This window comes from Vicia villosa, linkage group LG2, assembly GCF_029867415.1.
Source record: "Vicia villosa cultivar HV-30 ecotype Madison, WI linkage group LG2, Vvil1.0, whole genome shotgun sequence".
Lineage (NCBI taxonomy): Eukaryota > Viridiplantae > Streptophyta > Magnoliopsida > Fabales > Fabaceae > Vicia > Vicia villosa.
Window position 1 is genome coordinate 36586827 of NC_081181.1, and position 22324 is coordinate 36609150.

The 22324-nt window shown below is 37.2% G+C and overlaps 2 protein-coding genes across 2 annotated transcripts; both read left to right on the forward strand.

Annotated features, from left to right (window-relative positions):
• The first annotated feature begins 11966 nt into the window (after window positions 1–11966).
• Window positions 11967–19243, forward strand: LOC131650049 (uncharacterized). The gene is made up of 11 exons (XM_058919791.1): window positions 11967–12357; window positions 12434–12600; window positions 12840–13062; window positions 13166–13308; window positions 13392–13597; window positions 13738–13875; window positions 15920–16048; window positions 17382–17794; window positions 17964–18174; window positions 18455–18648; window positions 18793–19243. The coding sequence occupies exons 1-11, from the start codon at window positions 12002–12004 to the stop codon at window positions 18986–18988; spliced, it is 2376 nt and encodes a 791-aa protein (XP_058775774.1). The 5' UTR covers window positions 11967–12001; the 3' UTR covers window positions 18989–19243.
• A 1338-nt stretch (window positions 19244–20581) lies between these two features.
• LOC131648853 (uncharacterized) lies at window positions 20582–21916 on the forward strand. Its single transcript, XM_058918582.1, has 4 exons — window positions 20582–20936; window positions 21033–21203; window positions 21417–21632; window positions 21804–21916. The coding sequence occupies exons 1-4, from the start codon at window positions 20582–20584 to the stop codon at window positions 21914–21916; spliced, it is 855 nt and encodes a 284-aa protein (XP_058774565.1).
• Window positions 21917–22324: the final 408 nt, after the last annotated feature.

Consider the following 22324-nt stretch of genomic DNA (forward strand, 5'->3'; position numbering starts at 1 on the left):
AAAAAGGTTCCTGTGGAATACCACAGATATGAGGGGTGCTTAAAACCTTCCCCTTGTATAATCAACACCCGTACCTAAGATATCTTTTGTTTTAAAAAAACAAACTTTGGGTTTTCTTCGTTCTTTTCCCTTTTCCTTTGGAAATAATAAAGCGCGGTGGCGACTTTCACTGAAATATTGAGTCGAGTCAATCTAATGGCTTCGTTCTCAGATTTTCCCCGCTACACACCCCCCCTTCCTTACTAATGCCACACATGGCCCAATGACTCACACCAAACTTTCCATATAATTTCCAAAAAGCCAAATAATTCTATTTATTGATTTAAATAAATAAATTAAAAATTAAAATTATAGGGTGTTACATACACTCCCGTTTCATCGCATCTAAAGCTCAACTCCACTACAACTTTCCCAACTCTCTCTCTTTCTTGTTCCATAACGAAATAAGTATAGATATAACTATAAATATTATGTTCGATTAAAACAATTAATGGCCATCAATATCATTGTTCCATTGTTTAAGCAAGACCATTTAATAACCATCAAAGCTAGTGTCCCCTTGTACGATTCTGACCTATTATGGTTATTAATCTGATTTGAATGCATTGTCTACACATTAAGCCCCTTTTATTTAGTTGTCCTTCTTCTTATGTTGGTTTTGAGTCGTATGACCCGACCTGACCTTCTAACATGTCTAGATTGACTTTACTATCTTTGAGCGGACCATTGTTAATCTAGGGTTGACTTGTTTGACTCCACCTTACAACTGGGCCCATGCCTAGGGTGTGTGCTCTTCGTTGTGCTATCAAGTGAAGGATAGAAAAACACTTAGAAAGGGGGGGTTTGAATAAGTGTAGTCTTAAAAACTTGAACGATAAAAACAATTTGCACAGTTATTTTTATCCTAGTTCGTTGTTAACTAAACTACTCCAGTCCACCCCCACGGAGTGATTTACCTCACCTGAGGATTTAATCCACTAATCGCAACAGATTACAATGGTTTTCCACTTAGTCCACGACTAAGTCTTCTAGAGTATCCTGATCACAACCTGATCACTCTAGGAACAAATGCTTAGACACAAGCTAAGACTTTCTTAGAGTATCCTGACCACCACGTGATCACTCTAATTACAACTACTTAGACACAAGCTAAGACTTCCTAGAGTATCCTGATCAACACTTGATCACTCTAGTTACTTACAAATTAATGTAATCAATTCTAAGAGTATTACAAATGCTTCTGAAAAGCTATAATCACAACAGTGATATTTCTCTTAACGTTTAAGCTTAATCTCACTAATATATTACAACAGCAATGTAGTGAGCTTTGATAAAGATGGAGTTTCTGAGCTTTGAGTTGAACAGTGTTTCAGCAAGTATTTCAGAATAAGTTCGTTCAGAATTGGTAACCTTGCTTCTCATCAGAACTTCATATTTATAGGCACTTGAGAAGATGACCGTTGGGAGCATTTAATGCTTTGCGTATTCCGTACAGCATTGCATTTAATGTTTCACGCTTTTGTCAACTACCTCGAGCCTTGTTCACACTGTGTCTACTGACGTTACCTTTAATAGCTTCCAACGTTCCTTTTGTCAGTCAGCGTAGCCTGCCACCTGTACTTTCTTCTGATCTGATGTTTGTGTATACAACGTTTGAATATCATCAGAGTCAAACAGCTTGGTGCATAGCATCTTCTTGTCTTCTGACCTTGAAGTGCTTCTAAGCGTGATACCATGAGAACTTCAATGCTTCTGCTTCTGATCTCAAGTTCTTCTGATGCTTCCATAGACTCATGTTCTGATTCTGCTTTGACCATCTTCTGATTTCTTGCCAGACCATGTTCTGATGTTGCATGCTGAACCTTCTGAGACAAAGCTTTTGAGCGCTGATTTGTGCATACTCTTTATATATTTCCTGAAAGGGAAATTGCAATGTATTAGAGTACCACATTATCTCACACAAAATTCATATCCTTGTTATCATCAAAACTAAGAATATTGATCAGAACAAATCTTGTTCTAACAATCTCCCCCTTTTTGATGATGACAAAAACATATATAAATGATATGAATTTGCGATCAGAAAGAGCAGACGGCTAAAGACAATTTACACAGCTATACATAAGCATGTGAATATGTCTCCCCCTGAGATTAACAATCTCCCCCTGAGATGAATAATCTCCCCCTGAAATTAATACTAGAAGAATTTTAATAATAAAAGACTTCCCTGAGTATTTCAGTAGAGACGTTCACATTGCTTGATCTACAGAACATTCATGACTTCTTATTTCTGCTTCCATAGGACAGCTTCAGAACATTGAATTTCTTTAGATCCTCAGAACATTCACAGCTTCTGATTCCTGCTTCCATCGGACAGCTTCAGAACTTGAATTTCTTTGATCTTCAGAACATTCACAACTTCTGACTTCTGCTTCCATCGGACAGCTTCAGAACTTGAATTTCTTTAGATCTTCAGAACATCCACAGCTTCTGATTCTTGCTTCCATTGGGACAACTTCAGAGCTTGAATTTCTTCTTTCATCACTTCATGCTAGAATGTATCAGAACATTGTTGAATGTACCAGAGCATCATCAGAGCATCTCTACATCCTGAAATGTTACAGAACAAAACTAAACGACAAAAGTCAGCATGAATGAGTCAGAACATAGAATATGTTTCAGAACACATAATATGTATCAGAGCCATATAGAATGTATCAGAACAAATAGACATAATGTTTCAGATCATATTCTATCATCAGAATATCTGAACATTCTTCCTTCTTGCTTCTGATTCTGAAGCTTCATAGCACTCAGCTTGCTTCAAGAATCCAAGAACTTGATTCATCTTGTTACTTCTCATGTTGATCTTTAAAGAGAATCTTCAATTCCTGCAATAACACAACTTAAAGCATAGAACTTTGCAAGTTCTGTTAGTAATGTGGTTGACTAAATCAAATCATTTATCACATATTTCTCCCCCTTTTTGTCATAACATCAAAAACATAAAAGATTCAGATGAAAAACAAAAAGAAACACATGGAAGAAAAAGATAATTTTCATTGAAGTTCAAGCAGACAAAAGTACAGAAGTACAAGAAGATAAGGAAGAGAAGATGCACAAAACAGATGCAACAAAAGCAAAAAACAAAACAACTAAGACTCAATCTAAGATGACCCTAGCCTTGACAGGATCTTGGCCAGCATCTCTTGAACCCCATTGTTGTGCTCATTCTGCTTCTCTATGAAAGCTCTAAACTCAGCATTGACTGAGCTTTGCTCATCCTGGTTCTTCTGAAGAACTTCCAGAGTCCTTGCAAGACGGGAAGGTTCATCAGAAGAAGCTTCACAGCTTCTATCCAACGGGATGGCATTGTGATCTGTAGCTTCCATTGATAGATCATTTGCATGGATTTCCTCAACAGGAACTGATTCAGCAACATGATCTTCTACATCTGCTTCTTGCATAGAAGCATCTCCATACTCTGCAGCAGGAACCTCAGAATCTCCATTCTCAAGTGCCTGAAGAATGGCAGCTAGATTCCTGGGGGCAGAGGGACCTTCAACTCCTGGTGGGTCAACAACTTCTAGAATGACCAAGCTTGGGTCTTCCTTAGAAGGGTTTTCCCTCAAAAAGTCAAAGAGAGTCTTGAAATCTCCGAGCAGAACAGGATATTGAGGTATCCAGACCACAATCTCCCTGCAAGGGTTAGCTTCCAATGCAGCAGCCAGTCTTGCTTCTTCCAATTCATCCACAAACTGCTTCTCCTCAGCAGCAACACAATTTTTGAGAGGAAGGTAACCAGGGTAACCAGGGGCAGCAACCACTAGTCTTTTCTGTACTCCCATTGCTTCTACTTGAAAATCCTTGCGAAAGCTTTTCCAAAGATTTCTTGTAGAAACATCATCCAGACCATTTAGAAAGGCATCCTTCAAAAGGTCTAGACTGCTAATCACCTCATGTCTAAATAGTTCCAAGTAGGTATAGGGTTCAGGTTCAGGCGGATTAATTTGTAGTCAGGGTAGAGAAGACAGTAGGGTTTGGATTTTCTGGTAGGTAAGGGATGGGATATAGAAGGTGGAGGTGCGGTGGATGAGGAAGAAGGGATATCTGAAAGAATGATTGATGAGGATGGAATATCAGAAAGGATAGATTGAGAAGAGGATGGAGTATTTGTAAAGGGAATTGGTGAGAAAGATTTATCAGAAGGAGTTGGGGGAAGAATACTTAGAGGTGTGGGGTTTAGAATGGGAGAGGAAAAAGATGATGGAGAAGGATTTGGTAAAGTGAAGTTTACTTTTGGTTCAGATGGAGGTGATTGGAGAGATGGTTTAGGGACAGAAGGAGGTGGAGTAAAAACTTGCTTGGAGACGTGTGCAGAAGAAGCATGTGAAGATCTGGTTCTGTGAAAGGAGTCTCTGATCCTTTTCTCCCTTCGTTCTTCAGAGTCCACCTTGTCAGGATCATAGGTGACCCTCAACTTCTTGGCTTTCATAACCTCATCTTCTCGGGCCTTTCTTTTTAGCCTAGCCTTTTGTTCCTTCTGATCCTTCTTCAGAAGATCAGCTTTGGACGGAAGTACTCTGCCACGGATCCAAGCAGGATCAATATCTGATTGCTTCCTAACACAATCTTCCAGGTAAAGCTTGACAACCTGATGCAGTTCTTTATGAAACAAAGAGGCAAAACCTTCAACAGCAAGTCTTCTTGACAGGATGTCAGGAAAGCTTGTGCACACAGACGGTACATTTTGAATGAGTTCCAGTCTGAACAAATCCACACCATTGAAAATGGGACCTTGAACTACTCCAAGAAAATGGGACGCATTGAGTTTTCTGATGGAGTCCAGCACTTTGCTTTCAATCAGAATGTCTGAAATCATTCTTCCGAAGGGAATAGTCTTTCTAGAAATATTAGGGTACTTCGCCCTTTCATCTTCTCTTGACTCACAAATAGAAGTCTTCAGATTCTCAAACAGAATATGAGAGATGTTGATCTCTATCTTTCTGCCAATGCAGAAAAGAGTATACTTGTGATCCGGGCTGATGTAGGAGGAGGAGAGCATCTTCTTTCTATGGTGAAGAGAACCCAGAATAATCTCAGCCCATACTTGATAAAACGGCCTTAAGGTGCCCGTGTTATGAGAATCAATTCCAAAAGCCAGAGAGATTTGTTGTTCAACTTTAGACCAGTCAACTGTTGCATGTTGAAGACCAGACCAACCTTCTTCATCATTCAGATTGTACAGCTTCCTGATGAGCTTTTCAGTGATAACCACTTCATGCCCTAGCACGAATGAAATGATGGCAGTTGGAGTAACCGTTGCATGTACCCAGAAATCCTTCACAAGTTCAGGATAAATTGGACCAACCAATCTATCAAGATATTTAGACCATCCTTGCTCAAAGACTCTTGCATCACACTTAAATCCATTTGCTTTTAGGTTGTTGATGTCCACAGCAGATTCACAAAGAACTTCCAGTTCTTCCGTGGGTATTAAGCATGTTTTTAATGGAGCATACTCATATTTGCGTAGAAGGATTTGTGTAGAAGTGAGTCTTTCTTTTGAATTTGATGAACATGAAGATGAGTTCATGATGATTATGCTTTGAGATCAAATCAAAAACTAGGGTTTGAAAAACAGATGCAACGAAAGGGATGCACAAAAGAGAGAGAGAGAAAAAGAAGGAATGAAGGTGAAGCGGGTTATTTAAAAGATTTGAAAATAACGAAATCATTATGCATTTAATGAGAAATGACATTAGGAGAGAGAACACGGTAAATGAAATGATTTAACACAGTTACCTAGATCGGCGTCTTTTCAACTGCACGCTTTTTACTAACCGTACAGACACGCGTTCATCATCCAAAAATAGATGACAGCTGTATTTTTCTGAATAGACTTTACGCCTACTGATTCTGATCACTGCTTCTGATTGTCATTCTTTAGGAATGATCTTGTTCTAATAGGATCATCTTTCTTCTTAAGGATCACATCTTCTGAATGAGCTGAAGCAAGTCTAGGTGATCTTCTGACTGTTGGCTCTTCAAAAATCCTGAGATTCTCTAAAGATGCAGCAACTTGATCTTCTGATCCATTGCTTCTGAGACTGCCAGCTTCTGCAGCTTTGCTTCTTGGTTCTACTGCTTCTGATATATCAATATCAAAATCTGCAAAATTCTCAAACTGCTTTGGTTTTTCAAGACCAAGCTTATCATCAAACCTGATATTGATTGATTCTTCTACAATCAATGTTTCAGTATTGTATACTCTGTAGCCTTTAGAGCATTCAGAATATCCAAGAAGGAAACACTTTTGTGCTTTAGAATCAAACTTACCAAGATGATCTTTAGTATTCAGAATAAAACATACACATCCAAAAGGATGGAAATATGAAATGTTGGGCTTTCTGTTCTTCCACAATTCATAAGGAGTCTTATTTAGAATAGGTCTGATAGAGATTCTATTCTGAATATAACACACAGTGTTTATTGCTTCTGCCCAGAAATGCTTAGCCATATTGGTTTCATTGATCATGGTTCTGGCCATTTCTTGTAGAGTCCTATTCTTTCGCTCTACAACTCCATTTTGCTGTGGAGTTCTAGGACAAGAGAAATCATGGGCAATACCATTTTCCTTGAATAACTCCTCAAAGAATCTGTTCTCAAATTCGCCACCATGATCACTTCTGACCTTTATGATTTTGCACTCTTTCTCAGATTGGATCTGAGTGCAGAATTCAAAGAACACTGAATGAGACTCATCCTTGTGTTTCAAGAACTTTACCCATGTCCAGCGGCTATAATCATCTACAATGACTAATCCATATTTCTTCCCTCTGATAGATGCTGTTTTGACTGGGCTAAACAGATCAATGTGCAAGAGTTCTAACGGCCTTGAGGAAGAAACAACATTCTTAGACTTGAATGCAGGTCTGGAGAACTTGCCCTTCTGACATGCTTCACAAAGAGCATCTGATTTGTATTTCAGATTTGGGAGTCCTCTGACCAGATTTAATTTGTTAATCTGAGAAATCTTTCTCAAACTAGCATGTCCTAATCTTCTGTGCCAGACCCATTGCTCCTCAGAAACAGACATAAGACAAGTCACCTTCTGCTTCTCAAGATCAGAAAGATCAATCTTATAAATGTTGTTCTTTCTCTTGCCTGTAAATAGGATTGAGCCATCCTTCTGACTTACAGCCTTGCAAGACTTTTGATTGAAGATTATATCATAACCATTGTCACTTAATTGACTTATGGACAATAAGTTATGCGTTAATCCTTCTACAAGAAGTACATTAGTTATGGAAGGAGAGTTACCAAGACTTATGGTTCCAGAGCCAATGATTTTGCCCTTCTGATCTCCTCCAAACTTGACTTCTCCACCTGGCTTAAGCACCAGGTCTTGGAATGTAGACCTTCTTCCCGTCATGTGTCGCGAGCACCCAGAGTCCAGGTACCATGACATTTTGCTTTTTGTCTTCTTTGCCGCCAAGGATATCTGCAACAGAAATTATCTTCTCCTTAGGTACCCACAATTTCTTGGGTCCTTTCTTGTTAGTTCTCCTTAAGTTCTGATTGAACTTGGGTTTAGCAGAATATTTAACAGGAGGAACAACATGATATTCTTTAGGTTTGTCAGCATGATATTTCTTAGGGTGTGTCACATGCTTCTTGGTGTGAACAGTGTTAAACTTTTGTGCATGTGAAGTGAGCCTAATATCATGAGCATGGCCATATTTGAACTGATCATACAATGGCTTGTATGTGATCTTCAGATCATCAACAGGTTCAAATTTATGTGAGGTATCACCCTTATAGCCAAAACCAAACCTTCTGTTTCCAGAAACACCATATATCATAGAAGCAAGATGACTTCTGCCAATACTTCTAGATAAGAACTTTCTGAAGCTCGAGTCATATTCTTTCAGAATATGATTCATGCTAGGAATGAATTTTTCTGTTTCAGAAGGAGATCCATTATCTTTGGATAGATTTAAAACTTTTTCCTTCAGTTCAGAATTTTCCAATTTCAGCTTCTTAGTTTCAAATTCAAACTGCCTTTTCAGCTTTTTGTATTTGATACTAAGATGAGCCTTGAGTTCCAAAAGTTCTGTTAAACTGGAAACTAACTCTTCTCTAGATAGTTCAGAAAATACCTCTTCAGAATCTGATTCTGATGTAGATTCTGATCCATCATCTTCTGTAGCCATCAGCGCAAAGTTGGCTTGCTCTTCTTCAGAGTCTGATTCTGATTCTGATTCAAAATCATCCCATGTTGCCATAAGACCTTTCTTCTTATGAAACTTCTTCTTGGGATTTTCCTTCTGAAGTTTTGGACACTCGTTCTTGTAATGTCCAAGCTCATTGCACTCATAGCAGACAGCCTTCTTCTTGTCAGATCTTCTGTCACCAGAAGATTCTCTTCGTTCAAATTTCTTTGAACTTCTGAAGCCTCTAAACTTCCTTTGCTTGCTCTTCCAGAGTTGGTTTACCCTTCTGGAGATCATGGACAGTTCATCTTCTTCTTCTTCAGATTCTGATTCTTCAGGATCTTCTTCTCTAGCCTGAAAAGCGTTAGTGCATTTTTTAACATTAGATTTTAATGCAATAGACTTACCTTTCTTCTGAGGCTCGTTTGCATCCAGCTCTATTTCATGGCTTCTCAAGGCACTGATAAGCTCTTCCAACGAAACTTCATTCAGATTCTTGGCAATCTTGAATGCAGTCACCATTGGACCCCATCTTCTGGGTAAGCTTCTGTTGATTTTCTTTACATGATCAGCCTTGGTGTAGCCTTTATCCAGAACTCTCAATCCAGCAGTTAGAGTTTGAAATCTTGAGAACATCTTCTCAATATCTTCATCATCCTCCATCTTGAAGGCTTCATATTTCTGGATTAGAGCAAGAGCTTTAGTCTCCTTGACTTGAGCATTTCCCTCATGGGTCATTTTCAATGACTCATATATATCATGGGCAGTTTCTCTGTTAGATATCTTCTCATACTCAGCATGAGAGATAGCATTCAGCAAAACAATCCTACATTTATGATGATTCTTGAAAAGCTTCTTCTGATCATCATCCATTTCTTGCCTTGTAAGCCTTACGCCACTGGCTTTCACTGGATGTTTGTAACCATCCATCAGAAGATCCCATAATTCACCATCTAGACCAAGAAAGTAACTTTCCAGTTTATCTTTCCAGTATTCAAAGTTTTCACCATCAAATACTGGTGGTCTAGTATAACCATTGTTACCATTGTATTGCTCAGCAGAGCCAGATGTAGATGCAGATGTATTTGTTGGAATTTCACCAGCCATCTTTTACTGAAGCGTTTTTCTCTTCCTGAATCTTTTCAAAACACGGTTAAGTGCTTGCACCTTAGAACCGGCGCTCTGATACCAATTGAAGGATAGAAAAACACTTAGAAAGGGGGGGTTTGAATAAGTGTAGTCTTAAAAACTTGAACGATAAAAACAATTTGCACAGTTATTTTTATCCTGGTTCGTTGTTAACTAAACTACTCCAGTGCACCCCCACGGAGTGATTTACCTCACCTGAGGATTTAATCCACTAATCGCAACAGATTACAATGGTTTTCCACTTAGTCCACGACTAAGTCTTATAGAGTATCCTGATCCCAACCTGATCACTCTAGGAACAAATGCTTAGACACAAGCTAAGACTTTCTTAGAGTATCCTGACCACCACGTGATCACTCTAATTACAACTGCTTAGACACAAGCTAAGACTTCCTAGAGTATCCTGATCAACACTTGATCACTCTAGTTACTTACAAATTAATGTAATCAATTCTAAGAGTATTACAAATGCTTCTGAAAAGCTATAATCACAACAGTGATATTTCTCTTAACGTTTAAGCTTAATCTCACTAATATATTACAACAGCAATGTAGTGAGCTTTGATGAAGATGAAGTTTCTGAGCTTTGAGTTGAACAGTGTTTCAGCAAGTATTTCAGAATAAGTTCGTTCAGAATTGGTAACCTTGCTTCTCATCAGAACTTCATATTTATAGGCACTTGAGAAGATGACCGTTGGGAGCATTTAATGCTTTGCGTATTCCGTACAGCATTGCATTTAATGTTTCACGCTTTTGTCAACTACCTCGAGCCTTGTTCACGCTGTGTCTACTGACGTTGCCTTTAATAGCTTCCAACGTTCCTTTTGTCAGTCAGCGTAGCCTGCCACCTGTACTTTCTTCTGATCTGATGTTTGTGTATACAACGTTTGAATATCATCAGAGTCAAACAGCTTGGTGCATAGCATCTTCTTGTCTTCTGACCTTGAAGTGCTTCTGAGCGTGATACCATGAGAACTTCAGTGCTTCTGCTTCTGATATCAAGTTCTTCTGATGCTTCCATAGACCCATGTTCTGATTCTGCTTTGACCATCTTCTGATGTCTTGCCAGACCATGTTCTGATGTTGCATGCTGAACCTTCTGAGAGAAAGCTTCTGAGCGCTGATTTGTGCATACTCTTTATATATTTCCTGAAAGGGAAATTGCAATGTATTAGAGTACCACATTATCTCACACAAAATTCATATCCTTGTTATCATCAAAACTAAGAATATTGATCAGAACAAATCTTGTTCTAACATCAAGTCCCTACACCAAATAATTTTAAAGATACACAATCTCTCTAGTATGAGTCGTGTATAGCAAAAATGCTTTATTGAGACCCTTTAAGAGTTCAAACATTTAAAAAAAATCACCGTTCTCATTCTCACGATAATGGAGAAATAAACATTTGCAAAAATGCAATTGATCTTGTAAATATGAGATGCAACGTAGATGATGATTTAGTTATTTATAAATCTTGTTTAGTTTAACATAGTTAATTATGTTTTTCGGATATTTCTAGACTTTTCACTCTTAGTTTAATTGCTTTGTAGTTTTTTTCTTCTTTTAGGATTCATTCTCTTGATTTTCAAAACATTAAAAAGAAATAAAAAATTCACTCCAAGATAAAAATACGAGTAAATAAAAAAATTACACCGTCATAATTTTTATGTACCCTAAGTAGGGGTTTAATCGGTTCGATTTGGACCGATTTTTGGTAAACAAGGGCCCGAACCAATGATATCTCTATCAGTTTAGTTTGGTTCGGTTTTTAATATTTTTCAAAAATAGAACCAAACCAAACTAATTGGTTCACTTTGGTTTGGTTGATCGGTTTACAATGTTTTTTCAAACATTATATTCATCATTGTATTCTCTACAATCGTGTTTTTCGGTGTATTTTATAATATTATTTTTTAAAATAATACATTTCATGTAATTTATTTCATACTCTATTTTTTTTTCAAACAAATTAAAAGTTGTTCTTAATCCATACTAAACAATGACATAATTTTCACTATCAAATATAAAAGTTGATAGTTGGCATGTGAAAGAATTTGAAAGCTTAACTAACAGAATACAACAAAACACACATCAATTAGAATGAATTTTGTTGAAGAAGAGACGAAAAAAAGGTAAAAAAAATATGAAAATTAACGAAGAGAGCTTAAATACGAAGAAGACGACGATAACATGTCAGAATGACCGTAGAGAGAGCAACAATTGTGGCAGACAACCAAAGCTTCAGTTCAATAAAAGAATTTTTTTGTGAATTATGGTTTCTACTTTTTATGTTTTGGAGTTTGACTCTAAATTTGTGTTTTGTTAAAAGAAAGAAAGTGTAAACAAAGATTCAAAATGATTGGATCAATATAAAATTTGGGGTTAATGATGACTATATTAAAAGATTTAGAGCGTAATTATATCCATTGATTTTGGTTAATAAAAATTAAAATCGAAATCCAACCAAATCAAATCGATTTTCATTGGTTCAATTTGGTTTTAGAACCGAATTAGAAACAATTAATTTTATTTTAATTTGGTTTAGTTTAAATCATCATTTAATTGGTTTTTTCATATGAGCTTATATATAAACCTGGGCTAACAAGTGAGTTAGAATTCCAGAACCATTTCCATGGCATACCGCGCCCTATTTCATTTTCATCGTTCACACGCCAAACTCACACTTACCAGCTCCTCCTTCTTCTCTACCCGCTGCCTCCGTCCTTCTGCCACACTTCCCACGCAACCTCCGCCGTCCCCTAAGAAGCTCCCTTTCACTGTGTCAGCTCACGGCAGGTCATGGCAGGACCCATATCACTGGATGTCCAACACCGACGATCCCCATTTGTTGGAACATCTCAACTGCGAAAACAGCTATGCTGACGCCTTCATGGCTGACACTCTCAAACTCCGCTCTCAATTGTCTTCCGAGATGAAAACACGATTACCTTCTTATGTTTGCACCCCCCCTGAGCGTTGGGGACCCTGGTTTGTTTCTCTTCTCCATTTTCCCGCACAATGCTCTATTTTGAATTTAATTGATTGATTTTGTTCCGTTGGTTAGGTTGTATTATCAGTACATTCCAGAGGGAAAGGAATATCCTGTGCTTTGTAGGAAGCTGGAAACAAAGAGTAGTGGCTGGATGAACACATTTTTGTTTCGCCATGGAATTGCAGGATCAGACAGGGAGGAGGTTTTGCTTGACTGGAATGAACTCGCAGAGAAATACGGTTAGTTAGTTTCTGTAATATAGAAAATATATACTGAAAATGTGGTGTACTGTACCAATACACCTATAAAGGATGGTTGTTTTGTCAGTTCTCCCAAAACATGATTACCAATACTGAATTTGATAAGTTCACAGTTTTAACCTATAGCTAGACATCACTGGATGTTAAGTTCTGTTTGAATTTTTATTTGATTTGATTATTTCTATTGGTGATATTTGACAAAATAAACAATACTACAGGGTATGTCCACGTCGGAACATGCAGAGTTTCACCTGATCATAACTATCTTGCCTATACAGTTGATATTTCTGGTGGTGAACGGTTTGTGCTTCAGGTTAAAGACCTTAGAAGTGGATTACTTGACCCCAAAGTAGAAGTTGATGGTGTTGTTAGCTTGGCTTGGGCTAGAGATGCAACTTCTCTTTTTTATACTCAAGCAGATGAAAACCAGCGACCTTACAGGTAAAATTTGTTGCTAGATTTTCTGTTTTATGGGGTTTTAGGGAGGGAATGAGAGTTACATTAAGATAGTACCCTACCTAACCTTCATATGGTATTATGTCAGGGTTCTCTGCAGAAAACTTGGATATGATCTTGTGAATGATCTCACAGTATTTACCGAAAGTGATTCCGGTTTTTGTGTGGACATAACAAGCACAAAGGATGGCAAGTTCATTACTGTGAATTCAAACTCAAGGACTTCATCTGAGGAAGGAACTTATATGTCTTCTCTTATGAATATACAAAGACAATTCTTTTTTTAGTGACATGTTTATCTTGATGCTTATCACAGGTTCATGTTATAGATTCTGCCAATCCGATGGATGGTTTACAAAGACTATGTGAGCGTACTTCTGGTGTACAGTATTTTGTAGAACATCACTCTGGTCTATTTTATATCCTTACCAATGCTCCTTTACCTGATGGTCAATGGTCTGGTGAAGAGTATTACCTTGTTAGATGCAGAGTTCAAGATATCGAGTCACCTAAATTGCAGGTTATGTTTGATAAGCTCCACACATCTCTCTCTTATTTGAGTTCTCTTAGACATGTGCGCTGTATGTGAACGATGTTGTTACTGTGTCTCTAACTCCTCTGTGTCTCTAACTCCTCTTTGGTATGCTCTTTTTATTTCAGAACATCATCCTTCCCGAAAAAGATACACGCCTATGTGATTTGGACATCTTTAATGGTCATCTGGTTCTTTTCCTCAATAAGAAAGGTCTTCCTTTGTTATGTTCCTTGAACTTACCTTTCCAAATTGATTTCAAAAAGGTATATTATTAGACATTGATCACAATGAAACTGATGCTACCTGACACACATTTTCTAAGCATGGATTAAATCTGTTAAAGATAACTGAATGGCTTAGTTTTTTATGTTAGTTTATCGAATTTGTTGCTAGATATTTTTTGAGGGAAAGTTGGCTTGATACAAACAAAGTCTCATTTAGCATATAAACCCGTTTCGTCTACTTCACCACCCAATAGTTTAACTGAATCTGAATAGTTTCTATTATTAATCACAAAGAACTGCACAAATTTATGCAAAGGCAGTAGTGTCTTAAATCCTTAAAGTTTAGGGTAAGAATTAGTGATAGCTTAGGTCCATGTATTAAAACTGTGGAGTGCTATAAAAGAGTAAGAGGAAAGAATCAATCATTCAACAGTCAATAATAACTACAATCGACATTCTGGCTCAACTTGGAGGAACTTAAGCATGTATGTTAGATGCATCCATCTTGTTACATATATATGCTATCCTGAGATCCTGTAAGAAGTTAGTCAGCATGTCTACTAGCTTAATCTTGGATTCTAGAAAAGAAACCTCGATAATACATGCGAAGATCGTTTCTCTAATGAAGTGACAGTCAAATTTGTATTCAGTCCTTTCGTGAAGGACTGGATTTGAAGAATGATTGGTTTTACATTACCTACTCTCAGATAGCAGCTCAGCCATCTCCAAAAATGGAACGGAACGGGAGTTGAGAGCGGAACGGCCAATATTTTAGGGACGCGAACACTAATTACGTTAATACTATAGAAAGCATAATTGTTAAAAACTAACATAAATTAATCAAAGTTTATGAAGTTTTCATATTTAGAAAGTCACAAGTCTTAAGAAAAACATACTTGCAAATGCCAGTAAAATTCAATAAAATAGCCTTGCTATCCTTAAAAATTTAAGGGTAATGTCATTTGAGGCTGACGCGGCCGGAGCGGTTGCGTCAAAGCGGCGTTGTTCTGAATCCAATCCGATTATTGCATTTGTTCCAACCGAGTCACCCATCTGTGATAGAACGGCACAGTCTGATGCGGTTTCCTTGGTTTTGCTGTTCCATGCCGAGATAACGGCTGGAACCGAAGAGTTTAATAACATAGGTTTTTCTCCATCTTGAATAGGATAGTGCTTTCTAAATTTTCTTAAGAGGGATTACAAGCTAAGTGATAAGAATAATCAAAACCTAAAATCGAGTATCCTACGGAGCGGGAGAGGCAGATGGCAAAAATACCAATGTAAGCTGCAATAACTGAAGAAGCTTGTTGGGATTCCTTAAAATGAAGGTATTCCTTATACTCACTATTAGATAGTAGATGATCCCACTTGGTTTTAGTATTTTACTTATTATTCAGTTGAAGAGATTAAACCACATTGGAAGTTTTATGTGGGAATCCATGCAGGGAAGAACAATGAACATTAAAAAATTCATCTACCACCCGTGCCATAACCACCACCTTTACAACCATGACCCAGGCCTCTTTGAAAACATGTGCTGTTTAATATGATCATATGAAAGAGCCTATTACTGGGTTTCCTTTCTTAATACCATCATGCACATACACACACTCCTGCCAAGGTGTATGATGTTCACCCATTACAAATTTAATGTATCAGTTTGATGGAAATAACTATATGTTAAAAAGAGCATAATCAAAACAGCCAAAACAAAATTTATGTTGCTACCTTGTTTGGCCATGTTACATAGTGTTTCATTATATATAAAATTGTATTCCATAGCAATGGAAACGAAAGATACACTACTGCATAATTGTCGTATCAATTATGTGAATATGAATGTTCAAATCCTAAGTGATAGATAAACTATATTGGATATGGCCTGTTTGCAGATACTGCAAAAACTATTTAGACATTTTTCTATTGGGCATATCATTTTTCATGTAGTTTGATTTCCTTCTCTGTAATGTTATTAATTTTATTGCAAAGCTCCTCCATGATGGAATATGAATAAACTATGTCCGTGCAAATTTAAAATTTAAATGTCTGACATATATTGACCTTATCTTGAGTTGCATTGCAGAATCAAGTATATATTCAAGACCTGAAACCGTGGTACTTTCCTCTGCCAACAAATACATGTAGTGCCGTTCCTGGTTCCAATCATGACTTCCTAAACACGGTTTATCGTGTGGTTCTTTCATCACCTGTGGTACGATAACTTAAGTTATGTATGTTACACATATTTGTAGATTTAGTGATGATTTTCTTTACTCATTTGATTATTAAATGTGATAGTGCTTGTGGAAATCCATATATTACAATTAATAGTTTTATTAATATTTAGTATTCGGATTTTTGAAAAAATTTCATTACCCATAATTGATCAAAATTTGCTCCCATTTGCCCCCAAAATTTGCTCCCATTTTATATACTAAGTTCATTTTCAAGGCACTGCTTGGCTTAGCCTGCTCTATAATATGTAAAAATTGTTTCTGTTCTTCCAACTGCTAATATAAAGTTGAACTATTTTTAATATGTTATTGCCCTTCAACATTTGCAGAGAACAGCATCATCTTTCTCTAACATTGTGAATTTGCTATATTTTGTATTTGTGAAAAATTTATGATTTATATTTTCCATTGATTTGTAATTTATTTCCATACAGTATGAGACCAAATATCCGAGCAGGAAATAATACAATCAGATTTATAATTTATTGTTTCCTTAACTATTTATTTTGTTTCTCTTAATTGGTTTATTGATTTTGATTCCTTTATATGTTTGATTAATCTTTAATTGATTAGGATCCTATAATTTAGGGTCTATTTTTGATCCGGAGTGGACCTTGATCAACGGCCGGAGAGACGGTAGTGCAGCTGATACGAAAGTAACTCCATGGAGAGGGTGTTGTACCTGCAAACACTACGTGATCAAGCTAGTTTGTGATCGAGGGTGTGAGGTTTATAGAATTTAAAGAATGTGTAACTTAACTTGAATTGTGAGTTAGTATTTATAGGTCGAACTCTAGGGTTTTCCAGGTGGAATTTCTGAGTCCTGGCATTGCCTTATATGTGATCTCATTGATCAACGTTGGATTGTCATCGGATGGCACTGGTGGGATCACCAGATTAATTTGGGTGTGCCACTAGAGAGTCTCAATAGTATGGTCCTTAGTGCTTATATTCATCAGTGGATTGTCAAAGGAAAGTATTCCGGAACACTTTCCTTTGCTAGTAGTTTTTAAAGAGGCTGTCAAAATCAGTCAAGTATTCTATCATATTTTTTAATATCCTGATAAAGGCTCAAAAGGGACTCTGTCAAGTACAAGTCCACTTATCTACTTTCACTATAGGTCAGAAGAAGGATTCTTCCATATCTAAACATGTGACTAAATCTACATTGAGCTTGATTATAATTATGGGAGTTGATCCTTTAGTGCATTTGACGGTGTTGTGACTTGTGATTTCATTGAAGTAAATATTTGTAGCTGTAGTATATCTAGTTGCTTTGACTTAACCTTGTTTTTCTTGGCGAGTGGACAGATGCCAGATGTTATTGTTGACTATGACATGTCAAGACAGACTTATTCAATTGAGCATCAAGAGGAAGTGAATTGTGATTCTGTTGGTCAGTCAAGCATTCTACCATTCGGGCCAATGCATAATAAAATTCAACAGGCATGTGGCCATAAGAAAGAGTGTGTCTCAGATTCTAATTCACAGAGATGGAAGGACTTTTCAGAAGTATACTGTTGTCAGAGAGAGGAAGTTGTTTCCCATGATGGTGTAAAAGTTCCACTAACCATTGTGTACTCTAGGGAGTCCTGGCAAAAGGGTCAAAGCCCGGGAATTTTAGTAGGATATGGAGCATATGGAGAAGATCTTGATAAGAGTTGGTGTTCAGATCGCCTGAGTTTATTGGATCGTGGTTGGGTATTGGCATTTGCTGACGTAAGGTTGGTTGTTTGAGATCATTGAAAGAGAATGTTTTGCATATCGGTTTTTTTATTTATTTTTATATATTCCTGTTGACCATATTAGAGTGGAAGTTTCTATTATAATATATGTATATATCTAACTTACATATCCATATTTTTTATTGTCTGATCATGTGTATTGCACCAGAGGTGGTGGAGGTCATTCTTGGCACAAATCAGGATGTGGATTGAACAAACAGAATTCAATATCTGATTTTGTATCTTGTGGAAACTACCTGGTTCATGAGGGTTATGTCCACAGAGACCTGCTTGGTGCTGTTGGAACCAGTGCAGGCTGCCTTCTTGTTGGTGCAGCTATGAATATGTATCCACAACTCTTTCGAGCCACCATATTAAAGGTAAGTTTGTTATAATTGTCAGTGTTACAGCGAGCGATTGTTTGCCAGAGATGGTGAGCTGTGAAAAAGATTTTGAACATTTCAAATTTAAGGTCTTTAAGCAAACCCTTTTTGTCTGCTGTTGGGCTAAAATTCATTTGATGAACTGTTTGTCAAAACTCGAAATAATCAATTGTCACTTTTAAATTCACTTATTTTGATTTAGAAAGACGGTATTTCAATCAATAATTTCTTATGTTAATTTATTTCTTGTGATACTCGAATGGGTTATATATATCAGGTACCATTTATTGATGTATGCAACACATTGTTGGATCCCAGTCTACCCCTCACAATCCTGGATTATGAAGAATTTGGAAATCCTGAAATTCAAGCAAACTTTGATTCTATTTTAAGTTTTTCTCCTTATGACAACATTCCTCAAGGCTGTTGCTTTCCTTCAGTTATGGTTACAGCGGCAGTTAATGATACAAGGCAATCTCACTCTTCCCAATAATCTATTAGTTGCAATACATTCACAGACACGCGCATGTACATAAAAGATTCATATGCATTCCTTACCTCTTAAGTTATATGCATTCAAAGAAATTGATGTTAACAGTTGACATTCGTTCTCAGGGTTGGAGTTTGGGAAGGTGCTAAGTGGGTAGCTAAAGTAAGAGATAGTACCTGCTCTCGTTGTTCTCGTGCTGTAATCATGAAAACAAGTATGATAGGAGGCCATTTTGGCGAAGGTGGACGCTATGCTCAGTGCGACGAAGCAGCTTATGAATATGCTTTCTTCATGAAAGCTTTTGGAATGTTAAATGAATAAGCTAAATCATTAGGCCAGAAACAGCAAGGTTATTTTTATTAGCTGAAGACATGTCAAGGAAAAAAGGATGAGTTGTTTGTATCCTCCTAGTTAGTGCAGTAGAGTCAATATCAAGGTTTTAGAGACACAGGCATGTTTCAACATCTATACTTGAAATGCTGTTTTGGGATAGAAAAATGATGAGACTAAAGTGATGTTAGAAACTCATTCTACTTTGACATAATGAAATTTGCATGATTTGATGCTTTTCAGAAATTGAAGCTTTTAAGACCAAAATCTGAAAAGTGCATGCACCTGAAAAGAAATGGAAGCTTTCACACCTTTACTTCCACAGCAAGACATAGTTTGGTACTACTTGGTAAGAACCTCAAATATTTGTATCATGACATGTCACTAGAGCTCAAAGTTTTTTAAAACCTAGTTGATTATTTTTTTTCATGGTTGACATTTACATTTTTCAAGTTAATTAATTATAAATACTATTGAAGAGTAATTCAATATTCAGAAGTTGTTGTTAATCAGAAGAAGATGCTTCTGATATTCTGATGTGGGCTGATCTTCTGATGGTTACTCAGAAGATAGTATTGACCAGAAGATGCTGTCTGGGTCCCATTAGCTTAGCTGTTTAGTAGTAAGGGTACTTTAGTATTTTGTAGTACTGTACTGTTTGTACCCTAAACTTGTTCACTAAGTTTAGTCTGTTAGGGCTTAGGTGGCAAGATTTTCTTTTCTTATAAATAGTCTTGTAGTAGCTATCATTTATTAACAACGCAAGTAGAATACAACATTTATTCTCTCATCTCTTTTGCGCCGTTATTCTATTATTCTCTTTGTCACCATCTTTATTCATTGTGCACCAACAATTGGTATCAGAGCTCCGGTTCCAAACACAGGGAAACACGAGTGAACGTGAGTTTGTGTGACTGTGTGATTGATTTTGTTTCTGGGAAACAAAGTTGTGTTGAATCACATTTTTCTTGAATTTTTGTGGGTTGGGAAACACTGTGAGTGTGAGTGAAATTTGTTTTTGTCTGCACAAGTTTAAAGATGAGTGGAAGCAACTTGAATACCAAACTTCCAGTTCTTGATGGTAAAAACTGGAATAGATGGATGATTCAAATGCGTGTATTATTTGGTGCTCAAGATGTTCTAGATCTTGTCACTGGAGGATATATTCCGGTTGCAGCGGATGCAACGGAAGAACAAAGAGAAGCGCAGAGAGAGACGAAGAAGAGAGACCAAAAGGCGTTGTTCTTCATCCATCAGTGTGTGGATGTGAATGTGTTTGAGAAGATTGCTGATTCTATGACGTCAAAAGAGGCGTGGGATATACTGGTCAGGTGTTACGGTGGTGACGTATCAGTAAAGAAGGTGAAGCTTCAATCCCTGAGAAAGCAATATGAGAATCTCAACATGAAGAACAATGAGAAAGTCTCTGAGTATATCTCTAGAGTGATTGTGATCACTAATGAGATGAAGGCTTGTGGAGAAACTCTTTCTGAACAAGTAATCATAGAGAAGATATTGAGGTCACTTACTCCTCAATTTGATTATATTGTTGTATCGATTGAACATTCTAAAGATCTGGACACCATGAGAATAGAAGAGCTGCAAAGTAGTCTAGAGGCGCAAGAGTTGCGTCTGACTGAAAGAACTTCTGAGAGGGAAGTTGAGCAGGCTCTGAAGGCTTCTTTTGTCAAGAAGGACCAGAAGCTGAAAAAACATGGTAGGTCGCAGAAGTCAGAAGTCTTCTATTCTGATGAGGAGAAACATCAGAAGGGAAAGGAGAAGTATGACAAGAGAATGGTTCAGTGTTACTGTTGTAATAGGTTTGGCCACTTTGCTAAAGATTGTTGGTCAAACAAAGAAGAAGCAAAAATAGCCAGAGGAGATTCTGATGGTGAACCTGTGCTATTAATGGCTTATGAATCTGATGAGGAACCTGTGAGTTTGTCATTTTCTGATGCTGAAGGGGAAGAAGATAACTCTGAATATTCTGAAGGAGTATTTTTATATGATTCAGAATCAGAAGATGACTTTGAAGATTCTGAAGAAGAGTCAGAATCTGAGGTTTCTGAAGATGAGTCAGAGTTAGAAGATGACTCTGAAGCTGAAGACAAGTCAGAATCCGAAGGTGATTCTGAGTCTGAAGGAGAATCAGAAGATGAGTCAGAATCTGAAGATTCTGCTTCTGATGATGAGTCAGAACTTGAAAGTTCTGAAGAAGAGTTAGAGTCAGAAGATGAAGAATCTTCTGGAGACTCTGAAGATGAGTCAGATGGTGAATCTGATTCTAATCCAGATTTTGATGATGATCAGGAATCTGGTGGTGGTCATGCTTCTGGAAGGGAAAACTCTGAAGACATAGGTTCTGGAGGACAAGCTTCTAGAGATGATCATGTTTTTGGTGTTAATCATGACGTTGAAGGTGGAACTTCTGAAGGCGGAGCTTCTGAAGGTAGTCCAGCTTCTGACGGTGGTCATGATTCTGAAAGAAAAGATTATGAAGTTGGAACTTCTGAAGGCAGAGCTTCTGAAGGCGATCCAACTTCTAAAGGTGGATCTTCTGGTGGTAATCAAACTTCTGAAGAAAATCCAGAAGGAGATATGGTTCTAGAATCAGAAGGAGATTCTGAACTATTGGGTATTGAAGAAGCACTCAAGAAGAAAGGCTGGCTGAATGCCATAAAAGAAGAACTTGAGGCTTTAGAAGGAAACAAGACTTGGAAGTTAACTAAGCTTCCAAAGGAGAAGAAAACCATCAGCGTTAGATGGGTTTTCAAGGAGAAATCTGCATTTTTAAATGGAGTATCAGAAGTTGCACACTGTAGCAATCAAAAGAAACTTGCAGATGTTATGATGAAGGATGTCAAGACTGAACACCTTATCCGTTTGAGGGATGGAGTTGGTGTTGTAGATTTTGGCTAGCTGAATATGAATTAAGGGATGGTATTGAAGAGTAATTCAATATTCAGAAGTTGTTGTTAATCAGAAGAAGATGCTTCTGATATTCTGATGTGGGCTGATCTTCTGATGGTTACTCAGAAGATAGTATTGACCAGAAGATGCTGTCTGGGTCCCATTAGCTTAGTTGTTTAGTAGTAAGGGTACTTTAGTATTTTGTAGTACTGTACTGTTTGTACCCTAAACTTGTTCACTAAGTTTAGTCTGTTAGGGCTTAGGTGGCAAGATTTTTTTCTTCTTATAAATAGTCTTGTAGTAGCTATCATTTATTAACAACGCAAGTAGAATACAACATTTATTCTCTCATCTCTTTTGCGCCGTTATTCTATTATTCTCTTTGTCACCATCTTTATTCATTGTGCACCAACAAAT

Excerpts from the sequence above, each read along its gene's own strand:
- LOC131650049 (XM_058919791.1), top strand. The coding sequence starts at position 12,002 with ATGGCATACCGCGCCCTATTTCATTTTCATCGTTCACACGCCAAACTC. Across the intron at positions 12,358-12,433 it reads CCTGAGCGTTGGGGACCCTG|GTTGTATTATCAGTACATTC; the intron begins GTTTGTTTCTCT and ends TCCGTTGGTTAG. Across the intron at positions 13,309-13,391 it reads AAACTCAAGGACTTCATCTG|AGGTTCATGTTATAGATTCT; the intron begins AGGAAGGAACTT and ends GATGCTTATCAC.
- LOC131648853 (XM_058918582.1), top strand. The coding sequence starts at position 20,582 with ATGAGAATAGAAGAGCTGCAAAGTAGTCTAGAGGCGCAAGAGTTGCGT. Across the intron at positions 20,937-21,032 it reads ATCTGATGAGGAACCTGTGA|ATTCTGAAGAAGAGTCAGAA; the intron begins GTTTGTCATTTT and ends ATGACTTTGAAG. Across the intron at positions 21,204-21,416 it reads TGATGAGTCAGAACTTGAAA|GTGGAACTTCTGAAGGCGGA; the intron begins GTTCTGAAGAAG and ends ATGACGTTGAAG.